The sequence below is a fragment of the Gossypium hirsutum genome, chromosome A05, assembly GCF_007990345.1.
Source record: "Gossypium hirsutum isolate 1008001.06 chromosome A05, Gossypium_hirsutum_v2.1, whole genome shotgun sequence".
Taxonomy (NCBI): Eukaryota; Viridiplantae; Streptophyta; class Magnoliopsida; order Malvales; family Malvaceae; genus Gossypium; species Gossypium hirsutum.
This window is the reverse complement of record NC_053428.1, coordinates 32,635,139-32,653,421: the sequence shown is the minus strand read 5'-3', so window position 1 is coordinate 32,653,421 and position 18,283 is coordinate 32,635,139. Positions and strand designations below refer to the sequence as shown.

The 18,283-nt window shown below is 32.8% G+C and overlaps 2 protein-coding genes and 1 non-coding gene across 4 annotated transcripts; all 3 read right to left on the bottom strand.

Annotated features, from left to right (window-relative positions):
• Nucleotides 1-1,116: 1,116 nt before the first annotated feature.
• Nucleotides 1,117-3,921, bottom strand: LOC107957459 (quinone oxidoreductase-like protein 2 homolog). Its single transcript, XM_016892979.2, has 6 exons — nucleotides 3,499-3,921; nucleotides 3,292-3,400; nucleotides 3,107-3,198; nucleotides 2,765-3,023; nucleotides 2,152-2,295; nucleotides 1,117-1,514 (listed from the first exon to the last, which is right to left on the bottom strand). The coding sequence occupies exons 1-6, from the start codon at nucleotides 3,855-3,857 to the stop codon at nucleotides 1,425-1,427; spliced, it is 1,053 nt and encodes a 350-aa protein (XP_016748468.1). The 5' UTR covers nucleotides 3,858-3,921; the 3' UTR covers nucleotides 1,117-1,424.
• An 8,408-nt stretch (nucleotides 3,922-12,329) lies between these two features.
• Nucleotides 12,330-12,491, bottom strand: LOC121229819 (U1 spliceosomal RNA). Its single transcript, XR_005927775.1, has one exon. It is a non-coding gene; the product is annotated as a U1 spliceosomal RNA (small nuclear RNA).
• Nucleotides 12,492-14,314: 1,823 nt separating this feature from the next.
• Nucleotides 14,315-17,697, bottom strand: LOC107957460 (uncharacterized). 2 transcript variants are annotated; one of them, XR_005926499.1, is made up of 7 exons: nucleotides 17,273-17,697; nucleotides 17,030-17,147; nucleotides 16,274-16,881; nucleotides 16,069-16,190; nucleotides 15,819-15,877; nucleotides 15,357-15,413; nucleotides 14,731-14,748 (listed from the first exon to the last, which is right to left on the bottom strand). XR_005926499.1 is itself a non-coding variant. In XM_016892980.2 (6 exons), exons 3-6 carry the CDS (start codon nucleotides 16,850-16,852, stop codon nucleotides 14,559-14,561), a joined length of 885 nt encoding a protein of 294 aa, XP_016748469.1. In that variant the 5' UTR covers nucleotides 16,853-16,881; nucleotides 17,030-17,147; nucleotides 17,273-17,697; the 3' UTR covers nucleotides 14,315-14,558. The 2 variants fall into 2 exon arrangements, 1 of the variants encoding a protein (XP_016748469.1); XM_016892980.2 differs by lacking the exon at nucleotides 16,069-16,190 and having other exon boundaries at nucleotides 14,315-14,748.
• Nucleotides 17,698-18,283: the final 586 nt, after the last annotated feature.

The window sequence follows — 18,283 nt, the reverse complement described above, 5'->3', positions numbered from 1 at the left end:
ACAATTCCTGTGTCCCGGCTGCATAAAATCATTGGTTTTATTTTTTATTTTTTTTAATATTCCATGCTTAATTGCATAAAGATCGGAGAGGGTCCCTGTATTTGGATTGCCCTTCCCTGGATGTTTTGAAATTCCATACATTATAGGGCCCGCCCGAAATGTGGGAGGGTTTGAACAAAAATATAGGTCCGAAAAATGAGCTTGGGTAAAAAATTGGGCCTTGGATAAGGCATTTTGGCCCGGCCCGGCCTGGCCCTAATTCACTACATGACAATTTTTTTTAATATTATTTTCTTATTGTTTTCTCCCTATTTTCTCCCTATTTTACTATTATGTTATTATTATTTTGTTGTTATTGTTTGGATATTGTATAAAATTTATTTTATTGTTAATTTTTTTATTATTTTAAAGACATTTGTTAATTTTGTTATTATTTTAGAAACATTTGTTTGTTAAGTTGCATCTATTTTAGTGTTATTTAAGTATACATATTTTTTAAAATTTACTTTTAATTTGTTGAGAAATATTTATTTGATGTTTTTAGTATTTTTTGATGGTTTATATATATTTTAAAATTATACAAAAAATATATAAAAATTAATATGAGCAGGCCGAGTCCGGCTCCGGTTTTAACATTTTTATTCGGGTCAAGCTTGGGTAAAATTTTAAGTCTATTTTTTGGGCTGAGTTGGGTTCGGGCCTAGCAAATGGGTTTAAATTTTTAATTGGACCTAGTCTAACCTATGCACACCTCTAATTATAGGTCACCCATTGGCAACGCTAGGTGGTAGCAACATCAAGCTTCAATAATGGAAGCACTTTTAGGCAAAGTTCATGAATTATTCATTTTTCTTCTCGTACATATATTTACTCATGGTAAAATTACTCATCCAAGTTAAAAGGTTCACTCAAAATTTGAAAAATTTGGATAAAAATATTTATTAAGTCCATTTAAAATATAAATTGAGTTCAAACTTAAACATTTAAAAGTGCTTGGATTATTGAAGCTTGATGTTGGATAAACACAGCTAAAATATTTAAAAAATATTTAAAACATATTAAATTAAAAATAATATAACTATCTTTTTTATTTTTTTAAAATAATATAAATAGATCTAAAATAAACTTGGATGGATTTATATAAATTTTTAAATTCATATTTTGGTTTATGTATTACTATCATACCTATGAACACCTATAGTGTACTCCAGCATATTACAAATAATAAAAACGCAACGCAAGTACAAAACTGAAGGTAAACAAAGTGCATCATTGAAACCCTCATTATCAACACCTTACATGCCAATCATCTGCATCCTGAAAGTAAACAAAGTGTCATCCATTGACACCCTCGTTATTTTCCATATTATATTATTTCTAGATTCGGCGCTTCAGCAAGGAATGCTTATATAAATCCTAATCGCTTAAAGCTTAGACCTTCCCATATCATCAAATACAATCATCACTTTCCCTATGGCTTTTCTATCTCTCAGTGCAGAGAATGCAAGGTTGGCCTGCCAATGACAAACAATCAAACGAGCTCAGATATATTGTAATCCAAAAGGACCAAAAGTAAGTAGAATGTAGAAACTATTTTTACAAGGCTACAACAGTAGAATTTTCACATTATCTCCTACATGAGAAGGAATATATAAAATCAATTTGCACCCATCATAGGATCATGTATGATAATGACAGAATACAGACTTTCATCCTGAAATGGGTATTATATAAGGACTAGCTGTTTTCCTGAAAAGACAATATCATAAGTAAAATAGAAACGGACTGACAATAAACACAAGATTTATGATAGTACTGGGAAATCAGGACTAGAAACAACATATTCCACTAGTTCCAAAATGAGCAATGCAGCCGAAGAGTACTTCCTCTCTTGGGTCAAGATGCAAATCTAATGTGATGGATAGAATCTGGCTCGGCCCAAGGCAACAGTCACTCTGCTGCAACTCTAAACATGGGCTAAACTGGCTTTCAACAGAGTCAATCTGCTTGTGTTAAGAGATTTGAGGTTTAAGACATGAATTTTCAAAAATTTTCTCAGTATCTTTCACCTATAGTTTTCCTTGATAAATTAGAGCTTCACAGAATAAAAGAACAAAGGAGGAAAATGGAATACTGGTAGTAGCTCCAGACCTCTGATATGCTGTAAGTATGAGAAATGTGAATGGTAATCAATCCCTTTTCCATCCAGGAGATACTCTCCTGGATGGAATCCTCGAGCACAGCTGGTCGATGTATTGAGTAGCTACCCCAGTAGAGTCCGTGCACAGTCCAGTTCTGCATAAGATATACCCGTGAGAAGGCTACTCAATACAAACAACTAATAACAAGTGACTAATAATTACTAACTAGTTTAACCTGACTTTAACTAGTGAGCTTCATTAGATTAGCTTAAGCACCGATCCCTGCTGCATAAAAACTATATTTAATTCTTTAACAGACAAATCTTTGATTTGCCTATCATAAATCTTTTCAGAAAGTTGACGTTATTAGGTAAATCAAAGATTTACCTAAAAAGCAAACACCGTCGAATTGATATGGGTAAAGATGACCATATCAGGCCCGAGGAAAGAATATCACAAAATCACACAGTATTATTAGGAAAAGTGTCGGTGACATAAGGTACATATAAGCAGGTCAATCTTCCTTGGTAATTGGTTAGTATTAATCACAATAAAGAGTCCAACAGGGAGAGGAAAGCTAACTAAAGCAGGCATTTAGAGGGAAAGAGAAAAAGATGAAGTACCTTAACAAGAGTGATATTAGCTGGGATGACAGGGATTTCACCACTGGCAAAACCAATGACAAGAATTTGAGCACCCCAATTCAAGAGCTTCATACTTTCTTTAGTAAGCTTGCCACCAACAGGATCATAGAGAACATCAACCCCTTTTAATTTCCTTGACTTGAGGAACCCCTTGACACTTGCAGTTAGATTTTGATTGGTCAAGTCCACCACATGATCAGCACCCAAGGACTTCAAAAATTGCACCTTTTCAGCTCCCCTGGGATTTGTTGATACCAATACTCTTGAATCTTTAAATGAACAAAAAAACACAATGCTATGGCTAAGAGAAAGAAGAAGCACCTGGCAGCAGCAATGACAACTGCACCGCAAACCTTGCCAATTTGAACAGCAGAAAAACCAACGCCTCCAGCGGCACCAAGAACTAGCAATACCTGTACGTAATAATTATTAATTATCTCCATTACAATTACTATTGCCAGCATTAATTAGTAATAATAAATGAAGAAATAACAGGGACAAAGTGCCTGAGAAGAGGACAAGCTAGCCCTGTGAACAAGAGCTACGTGCGAGGTCCCAAAGGCGACAGGGAGTGCAGCAGCTGCCACCAGATCACACCCTTTGGGCAACCCAAACCTAGTGAATCAGAAACATCAATTAATTCATTAAGCCTTGCTTGAGAATCAGTACTTTTGAATTGAATTGAATAAAATTAAATTAAGCAGGGGACGGACAGGAGGGATTGGTCTTGGACGATGAAGGAGGCGAAGGAGCCTAGGGCAGCGAAGGAGCAGACGTGGTCGCCCACCTTGAACTTGGTGACGGCGGGGCCGACGGCGTCAACAGTGCCAGCATAATCGGAGCCAGGAATGAAAGGGAGGGGAGGCTTCTCTTGATACTTGCCCAAAATCTGAAGGTAATTGGCATAGTTCAAGCTGGTGGCTTTCACTTTGACTCTCACAGCAGTTGGAGAGTTCAATTGTGGGATGGGATAGTTTCTGATGACCTCAATGGGCGACGAAGATGGTTCCGATTCATTTCCGACTGAGGCTGATGCTGGATCACCCAATTTCTTACACAATAAAGCTTCCATGTTTCTTTCTTTTATTTTGTTTCCTTTTTCTGTTATATGTATATATATATATACCTATTTTTGTTTCCTTTTTCTGTTATATGTATATATATATACACCTATCTTTGCGTGAAGTAGCGCTATCTATTTTTTTTCATTTTTAATTATTCATTAAATTTATTTTTTAATAAAATTATATTATAAATGTATCATCAAATTTTTAATATAAAACTCTTATCAAAATAAAAATAATATCTATTTATTAAGATTAATAGAAATAAATGTAATATTACAAAAATAAAATTTGCACATTATATCATATTAAGATAAATAACAATATTACAAATAAACTTTTTTATAATAGTAATATGATGATATATTAGTTCATGATAAGTAATATTATAAATAAATTATTTTTATAATAATATTGATGATTTAATCTAATGGTGATTTATTACAAAATTAAAATATGTCAACTGATAATATATTATAAAAATATATTACAATAATATATTTATAATTTCTCATTATAGTATTTTATTTATGATAATATATTAATTCATGCACGGATTTATTAGTTATTTTAATATATTTTTATTAATATTATAATAAAGATAAATAATAATATTTTAATTAATAATATTGTTACGTTTCAAAATATAGGAGTTAATTGAAATAATTAATTAAGTAATGATCCAGTATCCCTAGAGGTTTTAGGTTTTATCCACTACTCTCTTTTCTTATCTTTTTATTTTCAAACAACTCAGATGAAAACCACGAGTAGTGTACAAAAAAAGACCCATTTCTAATATTATTTACAGAAATGAGCCACTTAAAATATTATTTACTTGAATAGTCCAAAAAATATAAAACGCGTCCACATAGGAGTGTTTTTAGGGGAAATCGCAGAAAAGCACGCTGACGTGGCGTGTTTTACCCCATGTTTGATTAGGATTTGGGGGTTATTTATATATTAAGAGTTATGGTTAGGGTTTAGGGTTAGGATTTTTGAAAAAAAATAAATTAGGGTTTAAGGTTTTAAAAAAATAATATTTAAGGTTTAGGATCTATTGTTTTAGGGTTTATTTTTTTAATTGGTAAGTATTGTTCCAGAAGAAATAAATTTGACAAGATGGGATATGAAAAAATAAATTTGATGCGATGTGTTTTAAAAAAATAAATTTAACGTGATGTATTCTAAAAAAATTATTTTGACGAGATGGATTTTATTTTATTTTTTTGTACAGTTAGTAATTGTATAGAAAAAACAAATTAGAGTTAGGGTTGTCAGTAATTTGTATATTGGGGTTTAGGGTTAAGGTTAGGGTTTTTGAAAAAATAAATTAAGGTTTAAGGTTTTAAAAATATATATTAATTAGGGTTTAAGGTCTATTGTTTTAAGGTTTAATTTTTTTAATTGGTAAGTATTGTTCAGGAAGAAATAAATTTGACAAGATGGGATATGAAAAAATAAATTTAATGTGATTTGTTCTGAAAAAATTATTTTGACGAGATGGATTTTGTTTTTTTCATATAGTCAGTAATTGTACAAAAAAAGCTTCCAGCTAGACGCTTATTTTGTACAATTGATTCCGAAAAAAATAATTTTGAGAAGATGGTTATTAAAAAATTCACGGAAAATCTAATAGTTGGGGTTGAAAAACGCTTCAAGCAGAATGTACTGTCAACAAAAGTACTGAAAAAGCTCCTAACTTGACGCTTTTTTTAGTAGTGTTGGTGACAATGCATCCCACTATCTCTTAGGTTATAAATGAGCCAAATTTTATTCTCTTGTTGCATAAGTTACAGCAAGAGAAATTGAATAAGTTTAGAAGAGTAGAAATTGAAGAAGTTGAGAAGGTATAAGTTGATTTATCGTATTAATATTTATACAAATCATTATATTTTTGCATAATGGTTTTTGTTTTGAATTTCTTTCGACATGTAATTTGGTAGAAAATGAGTGAACGTATTAGAGTAGTTATTTACTACGACGGTGAGGTCTGTGACACAGAGAGCGGCGTTGTTTTTTTATCGGAGAATACAGCGCGACTAGTTTTTAACCAGAACATAAAATTGACAGAACTTTGTAAAAGAATTAGGAGCAAAATCTTTGGAACGACACCAATGAGAGTTTCGCCTATTAAGTATTGATCTTGTGCTTCGACTGATCTCGTAACATATGACTCATTTGATATCAAAGTTGCTCGAGTCATATCACCCTATCTTGAGTTATATATGGAATTTTCGTCGCCAAATGAAGCACTTGTGACTTCAACATCTACTACTATTCGAACAAACTAACAGAAGTTATGTGGGTGGTGTAGGAACCCCGGTCATACAATGCAAACATGTCCAAATCGAAATAACTCCTAATTTATTAAATGAAACAATGAATATTCGATTTGTATTGTCTTATTCAAAAGAATTTATATTTTATTAAATGAAACAGTATAAAAATAATTTGTACAAAAATATTCAAAACAACTTATGTTTTATTAAATGAAACAAAATAAAAATAGTTTGTACAAATATATTAAAAAAAATCAATGCATGTGTCGATTAGAATTAGTGCCACATAGGGATGGTTGACGGTTATGCGTTGGATTCCTTCTTGGTTTATCTTTTAGCCGGGGTTGTGGTTGTTCGGAATTAGCTTCTGGTTGTGAGTGTTAGGAGGATGGCCCATATTGATAGAACAAAGATTGCGGAGGTGCTTGCATCACCCACAGCAGAGGTGTTTGAATCTGATAAGGCAATGGAGATTAGAAATGAGATGAGCTCTTCGACGGTACCTCGTACAGTCCCTTCTGTGACGATGGCTTATATATCATCGGTTGAGTCGGAGTCATTTGGAAATGAGATTCACCGGGCCATGCATTCCAACCTTACATAGGAATGGGAAAAGGAAACATAAAAGGGTTAAGATACGCACCTGGCATAATCTGAAGGGGCTGTGGTGTGGACATCGTCGCTTGCTCCATTGGGGTCGGTGATTGTGTGGGCGTTGTTGATAGGCCCGCCTCACCAGCCATTGTCCTTGGATTTAAAGGGCTCTGTCGTTTCCTTTCGAAAAGGAATTGCCAACGACTCTGCTCTTTCGAAAGTAAATATGGCTTGCCATGGATCCTAAATCATGGCATGTAATCCAACTCACACGCTAATTCTGAAACGATAATCGGTTCGCTAGTAGGTATATTATCATAGTGATTTTCCCACATTTCGATATATTCCAAGTGAAAGACCGACCAATGCATATTCGGTTATCGTAAGTCAATTTTGTGCTCATTATCGAGCATCACAGGTGCCACAAGAATCTGTTGTCAGAATCTAAATTACCGCAACACTCTATCCGCCTGGTGCATCTCGACGGTAATGTAGTTAACCAATGGAACCTTAATATGCCAGATGTTCGAATTCTGTAGGAATTCATCCGAAATTACTGCCTGAATTATCGGATCCTCGTATGGTGTTCATTAAAACTATATGAACGTGATAAAAATATTAGTTATATACATAATATTAAATACTAAATACGAAATCAATTATGTTATGTACATATAGTTCAAAATGAAATAAATACTTACATGCGCTTTCGATCGTTGGTCTAATAGAAGTCGTATATCTTTAAGAGCGATAGGTATTTCCCCCATAACTCATCGAATGGTTCCACCTATGTAAATAAAATTTTAGCATAAAATTATATTTTAAATTTATGTAACAATTGTAAAATCTGATATAAATTTTACCTTGTTAAGAGTGAAAATGTATATAGGTGGTTCACTCGAGGACATAAAATTGGAAAGCAAAATCGAGCCCATAATTGTAGCAATGAGAGAAAACCTCTAATTTTAATTTTATTTGGTTATGTCGCCCGACACATCTCCCGGTAACCCCCAATTGAGTTGGCTAGCTGCTTTAAAATCGACGAGTTTCAACAGCCACCTCAGATGTATGAGGTTTCGTAACTTTTTCGGCATCAGATAACCTCCGAGGATCTGAAAAATGTATGCCCGAGCATTTCGTGCTCTTTCTACTTCAATCGCATCATCCCTCTGCTCCAGGAACGTGTCCCGTAACCAACCCATATCGATCCGACCTACGTAAATAATATCTAGAATTGCACCTAAAAGATTGTAGCATATGACTTCCCAATCAGCAGAGTTAGTGGACCCTGTGAGTACGAACCCATCCATCAGTAACCCAAATGTAAATGCACATCCTTCAAAGTGATGATACACTCCCCGTATGGAAGATGGAATGTGTGCATCTCGGGTCTCCACCTCTCCACGAACGCGCTAATGAGTTTCGGGTCCAACTTACACCCCTGGCCTATATTGGCCACATGCCAATAACCTGCTTCCTTCAAGTAGTTTTCAATTAACGGTGATGAAAAACCAGACATATTACGAATAAAACATTGTAATACTCGATCTACCGACTGTTATACAAAAATCATAAAAAAATATTAATTAAATTACAGAAATGAAATAAAAATATTAAATAATATTAAAAAATAAAATTAACCCTTACTATTTTCATTTGATCAACACATATATATTTATTATCGAGACGAATTAATTGTCGGGTCATTGCTAACACTATCAAATTTCTTAGAAATTATAAAAAAAAATACTAATTTAGACTAAAGTCAAAATTTTAGAGAGCTTTGAGAGTTTTTTTGAGAAATTTAGAGAGAAATTTGGAAGAATTATAATTTGGAAGAAATTTGTGTGAAAAAAATGGGTGGGGAATTTACAATTTTTTTTTGACAATGGTCAAATTTTTAAATGGCCGTTGGAGGTGACTATTAGGGGAAAAACATTGGGTAAAGCACGCCCAAGTCAGTGCGCTTTTGCTAACATTGGGTAAAGCGTGCCCACGTCAGTGCGCTTTTCTGTAATTTCCCCTGAAAACGCTCCTATGTGGATATGTTTTACATTTTTTGGCCCATTCTAATAAATAATGTTTTAAGTGGCTCATTTCCATAAATAATGTTGGAAATGGGCATTTTCTTGTACAATAGCCGAAAACCCTATTAGAATATATATTATTTAGAATAAAATTTTAATAAGGTATGAGTGGTAGTTTAATGGTTAAAACTTGCTTCTTCCTCCTATGATGCATGTGTTTGAGCCACATTTCCTTTTTATTTTCGACAGCATTGGTAAATTTACCATGCAGCCCTTAAAAATTTGAAAACTCTAACTATTTAGTCCTTTTCCCCCTAATTATATTAAGATTATGTTTCTTTTTTCATTCCAATTAAAAATTTGCTCTCCTATCTCCATTTCTTCTCCCTTTTCTTTTTCATCTTCTTCTTTACAAAATAATTTCTCTCCATTGTGAAATTATTACTCTCCATTGTGAAATTATTATTGCTTTTCCCGAATCAAAGCCAATCTCTCCATTAACTCATTTTCCCACCGAAATCATAATTATCGTTAGAAACTCTCCAATCTTTACCAAGAAGCAGTAAGTAAGCCTCAAACTTGGAAGTTTGATCTTGAATCTTTATAGATTTTTTATCTAATGATAATATTGGGATCAATTAAACAATATTTCTCTATTTTTCATTGAATCTTTCGATAATCTTGAAAAATCTTGAAATCAATTGTTAATTTGTGCAAATATGTCATTTGAAGGACCTATTTTAGGTGTGTCAGACCAGATTTGATCGTGAAGAACGTAGCTCGGGCTTCTAGTGAAAGGTGTTTGTTCTTTTACAAGTGAATTGGAGCAAACCATGCCTCAAAATAGGGTCACACGGCCAAATACATGGTTGTGTCTCCCCTGTAGCCTAATTTTGCATGTTCTACACGGCCACGGCCATATGCTCCCTATTTTACAGTTTTTCTTAAGTTTTTCCCAAAATTTTTGTAAAATGTTCAATTTAGTCCGTGCATGATCCTCAAACTGCTTTAGAATTTTATCTCTTTCAATTGAGTCTCTGATATTATGAATTATGCCGAAACCCATGATTTGATTGACTAAATTATTTATATATATGCATGATATGTAATTAGTACATGCCTTCTGTGACTGAATTACTGATAAATTGTTACCGATACTCGAATAAATTTATTATTGGTTGTATGAACAGCATGCCTACTATTACTGATAAACCAAAAACATGACATACATGTCTACTGCTATCATTAATCAAGTATATAATGAGCATGTTTGCTATTTTTGTATTGTACTATTAATAACATAACATACTGTATTGCATGGTATAAGACGCTTCGAAAGGAGGAAGTACTGGCCATTTTTCTGCAAACACTAGTAGTTTATCCACAAACTTACGGACTACTTTTATTTGCAAACCTGTTGCGCATTCACAACCTATTGGTAGTGTATAACTTGCAAACACTGATAGTTTATCCACAACCATTACTGGTAGCTTTTATTTGTAAACCCGTTGTGTATTCACAACTACTGGCAACATATTAATCTGTAACTCTTGTGGTTCATCTACAAACTGAAGTGTCCAAGATATAAGAGTTTTGGGGAACTCTTTCCGTGGAATGTAGCGGTGGGGTAAGACTTTTTTCTTTATTGTTAAACTGAAATTGCATTACGTTGGCACTCATAAGCATGCTCAAATGAACTGTCAATTACAGTTATACTATGATAGTTACTATATTGAGTACTATTATTATATGCTTGGTTTATGAATTTGCACTGATTTTCTTGTGATGGAGCTCACAGTGAGTGTCATAGCTCACTCCCCCTTTAATTTTCATCCTTACAGATAACCCACCAGGTTAGGATGCGGACACAATATATGGAGGGTCTCGGCTTGGTTTTTATTTATAAAATTATTTTAGGCTCATTATTTGATTTATTTTATTATTTAAAGACTGTATTATTTTATTTGAAATTGTGGATGAGACTTAGGATTTGAGTTTTATTTTATAGCCTGCATGACATTTAATTCGATTTTAGGACAATGAAATTTTGAATAGTGATTAACTATGCATGAACTCCGGGTTTTATTAAAAACATAAATTATTTTCACTTTTTCCGCTTCTAAATATTTTTTAAGATTTTGAATAGAATAATTAGGAAATTAGTTAAGTTTTTAAAAAGAAGGATAAGACATCGTTATATACTTAACCTAAAACCGATTTCTTGATAGCTCGTTGAGCTTTTATGAAAATAGACTAAGTTTCCTTCTAAAAATAAACAAAAAAAATTAAAATGACTGTTTTATAAACTTCGATAGCTTGGTCATCTTGGTGACTAATATAATCTTCCGAATTCAAGTGTAACCTATAGGCCGAGTTGAGGAAGTTACAAATATTATGTAATATACAATTATTCAATCATAATTTAATATATGAAAAATAATTTCGTCAATTAAATCACCATAGAGTTATATATTATTTCTTATTAGATAAATTACATTTATTTATGATAAATGCATAGATTTTATGAATTATATTATCATTACTGACGTTATAACTAAAATTATATTATAAAATCTATTTTATGAATTATATTCTTTGATAAAAATATATTAAAATTATCAATATTGTAATAAATATATTTATGATCAATAATGTAAAAATAATTTAATTAAAATAGATCATTAATAAGATATATTAAAAATATTTTTAATTATAAATAATAATTTATACACATATGGATTATTATATTTTTATGATTTAATATTTTTATAATTTTTTATTATAAATATTTTAATTCATGCACGGGTTTCTTATGAATTTATATTATTTATCTTCATTGATGATGTAATCTATAATTTTAGGAGGCTTAATATTTTGTGAAGTCACAATAAAAATCAGAAGCATCTTCAACAATTGTCTAGTTATTATATTATGATCATTAAAAACATTTAATTCAGAAAAGCAATTAAAATATAAAAATATAATTTTAATTTTTTATAGCTATCATTGAATGTGTGAAGATAATATAATTTAAACTTATGAAGATAATTATCGTTAAAAACATTCAAACTATAAAAATAAAATTAAAATATGAAAAATATAAAATTTAACTTTATTAGATAAATAAAATTATAACCTGTATTTATAATAATTTTAATTTGTTTAGACTTATTTATAAATTAAATTTAAAAAAATAAAAATATATTATAATAAAATTCGAATGAATGAGAAATATTATTTACAGTATGCAAAAGCTACGACGAACCCTATCGGCGAGGCCCAGGAACGAGTTGGTGACGTTGAATGTCCCGAAAGACCATGTTGCTGTTTATGTCGGAGAAAGCAACAAGTGGTTTGTGATTCCAGTATCTTTCTTGAACAATCCTCTGTTTCAAGACCCGTTAGATCAAGCCGAGGAAGAATTCTGGTTCAACCATCCAATGGGAGGTCTTACAATTCCATGCAATGAAAGAGCATTTCATTAGGATTACTACAATCTTCAACAATTGTCCTTTTACATATTGACTCTGGCTTTTATATTTTGACCTTCTAAACTAATTGAACCCTAAACTGAAATTAAACAGGAACCGCGCGAACGCAGGCCCCCACTGCCACAAATTATGACGTAGGCTCTCCTACTTAGTGGAGACCTTATGCAAGCGCCTTTCCGTAGTGCAATGGAAGTCGCTTAACTAGGCCATGGGCCTTGGAGATCACCCATTGACCCCGTCCAGGTAAGTAACTTGCAATGATGCTAGCTGCTTCTTATTTATAAGGCCTCGCTTGTGTTCCTTTTGTGTATACTTTCCATGTGGGATAGTGCTTCTTATTTATAAGGTTATGCGAGTACTAGTTGAATTTCTCATTTCACTGAACAGGTTGCAAACCAGGCAACAAAACAAACGCAAGAAAATACTATTTTTGGTAAATTTGTGGTTATTAATCCTTTACTGACATGAAAATTAACATGTTATTTTCCCTGTTATCACAGTAAAGAAAATATGTATATATGGTGTGCAAGGTTAATTTCAGAGTACAATTCTTTAATATTCCATAGCAGAAAACAGTTTCAATCGCATTGGCATGAATCTCAGATAGCAGACAAAGCATTCATTCGAAGATGGAACTCTCAGAATTGTTGCTTTCAAAGGAAATCCAAATAGGAACCAAAATTTTGGACCCTTCAAACTCATTAACAATTCTCAGTACTACACACTTACAGTGGAATATCAAACTGAAACAAATGAAAATCCCATGTATTGTAAGCAAAGATCGTTCTTTCAATAGTAAGGAAGGTTTTTTCCACGTTTCAGGTCATGGCCTTTGGGTGTATATATAGACAGGAGACTGATTACAAAACATCAATTTATCAGTTTGCATGCATGAAAACTATCAACATGATGTAGTTATCAAAACATGGGGACTGAAAGGGAACCCCCCCCCCAAAAAAAAAAAAAAAAAGCTACTAAATTTAGAAGATCCGCCCACTGATTTTCATATCCATATATCACTGGTGTTTTTGTTGCATGTTCCTTGTGTCAGTGACTCTCAGTTATGGGGTTAGTTGAACAATTATGGAATAGAAATTAGCTGCAGACGGAAGAAACTAATACAAGATATTTTATAAATATTGGCTAGGAATTCAAGCATTAATGCATCCATAAAAAGGAACCAATCAAGTGTGTAGATTTAGTTCTCTTTTTGCAATAATATCATGTCATGTCCCCACTGTTGGAAAATATCTAATAGTTGGAACTTGGAGTTATCACAGATGTCCCAAAGATAATTACTTACTAGACAAAGTCCTTTAAGCTTACACTTCGCCATGCATAAAACTTGAAGACCCTTCGCTCCCATTCAGCATTCAAGATAAACTAATGCAAAGAAAAATGCAAACACAATAAGCTAACCTGAATAGAAGTATATTATTTAAAATACTAATATTTTGTATATTAATATTTTTTTTGGTAAATAGATTAATTATTTTTTAATAATATTAAAATTTTCAAATCATAATTAAAATATTTGTATTAATTTTAACATATCATATAATTTACCTCATGTAATCATTATTTGAAATATTAACTAAAAAATATTATTAAAATATATTAATCATTTTGTTCATATGTAGTACTAATCAAAGATTCCTATTATTAAAGCAAAAAATTGATATATTGTATATTCAACTTTTATTTTTATTTTCTTAAAAAAAATTGTAAATAATAAATAATTAATATATAGAAAAAAATATCAAATACTGATTAAGTCTTAACTCGATTGATATTAACATTGTTACTAGAGCAAGAAATCATGGGTTTAAGTGCAATAAAGCACATTATCCTCCTCTTTAAAAATTAGGGTAAGACTATAAGTAATTCTAAACATTGTATAAAAAATAACATATAATAATTGTAAATTAAATTATAATTATTTTTAATCGATTTAGTAATATAGTAGAACACAAGTGGTATTCCCATCATTTCAATTTTTTTTCTAAACTCGTGTTATTTTATATATATACATATATATATAGATAACCGAAACTAGACAAAAAAAAATGAATAATAAGCACAAATTTTGGATGAGTAGCCCGATTTATTTCTTGTTTTAGCTTCTCCAGGAACTCGATCCGTTTCGGTCCACCAATAAGTGTAATTGCAGAAAACTAAACTCACATACATCATACTTCAAAATCAATATGTGACTAGAAAATAAAAGGGCAATCTTCTAAGATAAAAAAGAAACTGAAGGTTGAATGAACAAAGGAAATGATTTCTCGGCCTTTCTAAATCCATATGTTTGATGCGGTTCAACTTTGTGGTTTAGTTGTCTTGGAAGCTGCTAACGGCAATTGGAGTGATGGAACTAACAACAGTTTTCGACCAGCTTGTTTAACCATCTGCCCACCTTCAAAACAAGTACTTGAAACTGTCCTACTATACATCATCGTAGTAGAGCCCAAGATATCATCTCTGAATCCACATGCTTTGAAGAAGAACCTGAAATAAGCTATACATATCATGCTTTTCAAGAACAATTAATACAAATCATTTCATCAATGACCCTGCCAAAGTAACCTCATATATGTGTGTGTATATATATATATAAATATTTCAATCCCAACTTTCCATGTAACCAAGCCACTGGTGTAGTAGCAACTGAGAAATGACTTATGTTGCTTTCAAGTCTTGGTTGACACTAGGTCGAGGATTCAAACCTCGACAGCCCCCTTTCCCTTGATTATCTCAAGTTTCTACATAACTTGTTTGCAACTAGTCTATATGATGAGGTTTATTGAATGAGATAAACTATGCAGTTCAATGAAAGAATGAAAGCACCTATCTAATAAAATTTAAGGCCCTTTTAGATTTGGTGTGAAGGTAGCAGAAGAAAGCCATTGAGCCATATATCATAAAAACCAATCAGTAAGAGCCAGCCAATTGTAATACACCTGGCCAGCCTTTGTTAGAAGGACTTTGCAACATGTTTCAAAGCAAGAAAGAGAGGCAGCATACTGGTAAAACCAATAAAACCAGGGGGGATATGAAACAGACTTACTGAGAAGAACACATAGGCTATGACATTTCAGCACAATGACAAGAATTACCTCTCCTTTCTGGAACAAAGAGCAGCTATGTCATAAATATCTCTACTTGTGAGCATTCTGAAAGCAAAGGTAAGAACAAAAATGTTAAACTCCTATATATAAGTTCAGTAACTACCAGTATACATTTCACAAACTGCAGGTTAAGAATAAGGATTTAACAAGATAATGTGATCTCCATTGTGCAGTTCCTGACTCGGACTCCTCAGGCATTTATTTTATTTTAGACAGCTAAACTTAAATAAATGCTAGAACAAATAGAATTTACCTGCTATTCAACTATAAGAATTATACTCATTTCTAGAAGAAGCAGGTATGCATGCAAGCACTGGCTCTTGTTTAAAAGAAGACAATGTTACAGTTGCATGCTTACATGGAGCAGGCATATATGTCGAGGGAAAATTTGATAACAAAACTACTTCGGTTAAAAGTCTCAGAATTAGTAGAAACATAAGAGTAACAAACCTTACAATCCTTTTAACTATTATTGTCCCAATTCCCATGCCTTGTAAAGTAGGAACAACCTGGAATGCAGAAAACGACAATTATAAGAATATAAACAGTGATTAAGTACTGAATTAGAATTAGAGGTGTCCATGGGTTGGACAGTAGCCCGAATTTTGTATTTGAAAATAAAAATGAAGAAGTAATCACACTAATAAAAAGAGGGTACTAATCCAAAAGCCATATTACAGTCAATAACTCAGCCCTTTACCTTAAAAAGTATACACTCAAGAGTTGAGATTGATACTCCAAAAGTTTAAGGTTGTGTGATTGGCTTAAATCACAGAATGAATATCCAAGCATTGCTTCAAATATACATGCTAAAGAGGTAGGCTGCCAAAAGATGTTGGGGTGCTAATTCAACCCACAATTGCCAAATGATATTAGTACATAAAGAAGGATGGGAAGACAAGTACCATGACATCGTAGATGGATGCAGTCAATCCTAGATCAGAAACAGCACGCCCAAAGCCCACAAGCTGACCATTGGAAGGGTTGACAGGCATCACATTCTCCATCAAATCTCCTACAAGACCTGTTTTTATTTGCTCCTGCTGTTCTTGGCTTTGGTTTTGTTTAGTGGTGTTAGTCACCTTGACATGCTGAGGTTTGCAGAAGACTGAAACAACCACACAACTGTGGGAGAGAGCAATGTGGAGCTTGTCCAAGTCCATGACTTCTTGAACTATGCCGGTCTGTGGGTCCACCTTAGGGAATTGGTGGCAGGAATGGTTGCAACAGGTGTACAGTTCACTGAGCTCTTGAATATTAATGTGTGAAGGGTCCGTTGATATGTAAATTGGCATCACCAGTGGTGGTGGTATTGATTTTAAGCCGCCGAACTCCCTTGAACTTAGGTTTGAGTTCTTTCTTCTACTGTTGCTGCGTATCCATCGCAATTCCATGGATTTGGATGGAAAAGCAGCACCACTACCACCTCTCTGTATTATCATTATCTGTGCAGAGGTGGTGCTAGAAATAGCAGTCCCCACCATCTCTTGTGTTGGATGACCTTACTCTTTGTCTATACACATACATGAAACGGAACAAGAACAAGTAAAAAAGAGTGTGGGCGCCTTACTGCCATAGTCTCCACAAATAAATTACTGCAACATTCATTATCAATTTGGATGAAAATCAAAGTTAGCTAAGAGAAAGTAATAGGTAGGCACCTGACAACAGCAATGACTAGTGCGCCGCAAACCTTGCCAATTTGAGCAGCAGAAACGCCAAGGCCTCAGCGGCAGCAAGAACCAGTAATACCAGTATGAAATAGTTACTGCTTATGTCCTTTACAATTACAATTACTATTAGCGGTAGTTCTAAAACATAGAGTAGAAAGAAAAGAAATGCTAGAACAACTACTAATTCTTAAAAATAGCTATAGCAGTAGTAAATGAACAAATAAAAGGTACCTGGGTTGCAAGAGGTCAAGTTAGGTCTGTGAGCAAGAGCTTCATTTGAGGTCCCAAGGCGACAGGGAGGGTCTTCAAGGTTGTGGTTGGCCTCCTTGAACTTGGCATAACCAGAGAGGGGAAACTTCTGTTGGTAGTTGAAGCTGGTGCACTGCAGTTGGGGTTGGGGAGTCAAATTCTGGGATGAGATAGTTTCTGCTGACCTTGAGGGCTGACAGCTTATGAAGATGTTGGATCATCCGATCTCTTGCACAGCAGAGCTTCCAATTCCATGTTTGTTTCTTCTCTTCTACAAAATATTCGTTCTCACTTGTGGCTGCTTTTATTTTACTTTCTTTTCTTTTTCTTTTTGGATCTTTCTTTTTCTTTTTTCCACAATTTCCTTTCATATATTTTATGCGGCATTTAGATAATGCTCGCAATTCTGGGTATCATAATTATCATATGCTATGGGCTTTAAGGTCCCTTGCTTAGTCCCCAGTTTTTTTTAACAAAAATTAAACCCTCCAAATTGACTGCTTAAATTAAATTAAACTAATATGTTTCCGACCTCTCTTTGTTTTTTAGGGAAATTATACTTGATTATTCTACATTTGAATTTAAGAAATTGTTAATTGTGCTTAAATGATATTTTATAAAGAAAATTTATTTGATATATTATCAACAGAGTTTTTTTTTTAGACTTCATAAATGAATTTAAAATTTGGCAATTGTATTATAAGGTGTAGTAAAAAATAAAAAAATATTTATATAAATAAATGTGATACTTGTCACGCCCTCAATCCTCTTGTGAAATTTAAAAAATTCCATCGGTGTATCAAATAATTACCCTCTTAAAAATAAAAACTAAATAGATAAGACACATGACGATTTCTTAAACTCGTTTGTGGGGTTAAAAAACTTCACGACCAGTGTTATCAAATAATAATCCAATTATAGTGTGAAATTTTAAAGATTATAATGAAAAAGACTAAAATTCTTTTGTCGAGTCTGCTTTTAATAGCATGTTTT

What these genes read in the sequence shown, in the direction of transcription:
- LOC107957459 (XM_016892979.2), bottom strand. Translation starts at nt 3,857, where the DNA reads ATGGAAGCTTTATTGTGTAAGAAATTGGGTGATCCAGCATCAGCCTCA. An exon ending in CTAATATCACTCTTGTTAAG is followed by an intron (nt 2,296 to 2,764) that starts GTACTTCATCTT and finishes TATCTTATGCAG; the next exon opens with AACTGGACTGTGCACGGACT. An exon ending in ATACTTACAGCATATCAGAG is followed by an intron (nt 1,515 to 2,151) that starts GTCTGGAGCTAC and finishes TGTCATTGGCAG; the next exon opens with GCCAACCTTGCATTCTCTGC.
- LOC107957460 (XM_016892980.2), bottom strand. Translation starts at nt 16,852, where the DNA reads ATGGTGGGGACTGCTATTTCTAGCACCACCTCTGCACAGATAATGATA. An exon ending in CATCCATCTACGATGTCATG is followed by an intron (nt 15,878 to 16,273) that starts GTACTTGTCTTC and finishes TCTGCATTCCAG; the next exon opens with GTTGTTCCTACTTTACAAGG. An exon ending in CTTTGTTCCAGAAAGGAGAG is followed by an intron (nt 14,749 to 15,356) that starts GTAATTCTTGTC and finishes AGCTTATTTCAG; the next exon opens with GTTCTTCTTCAAAGCATGTG.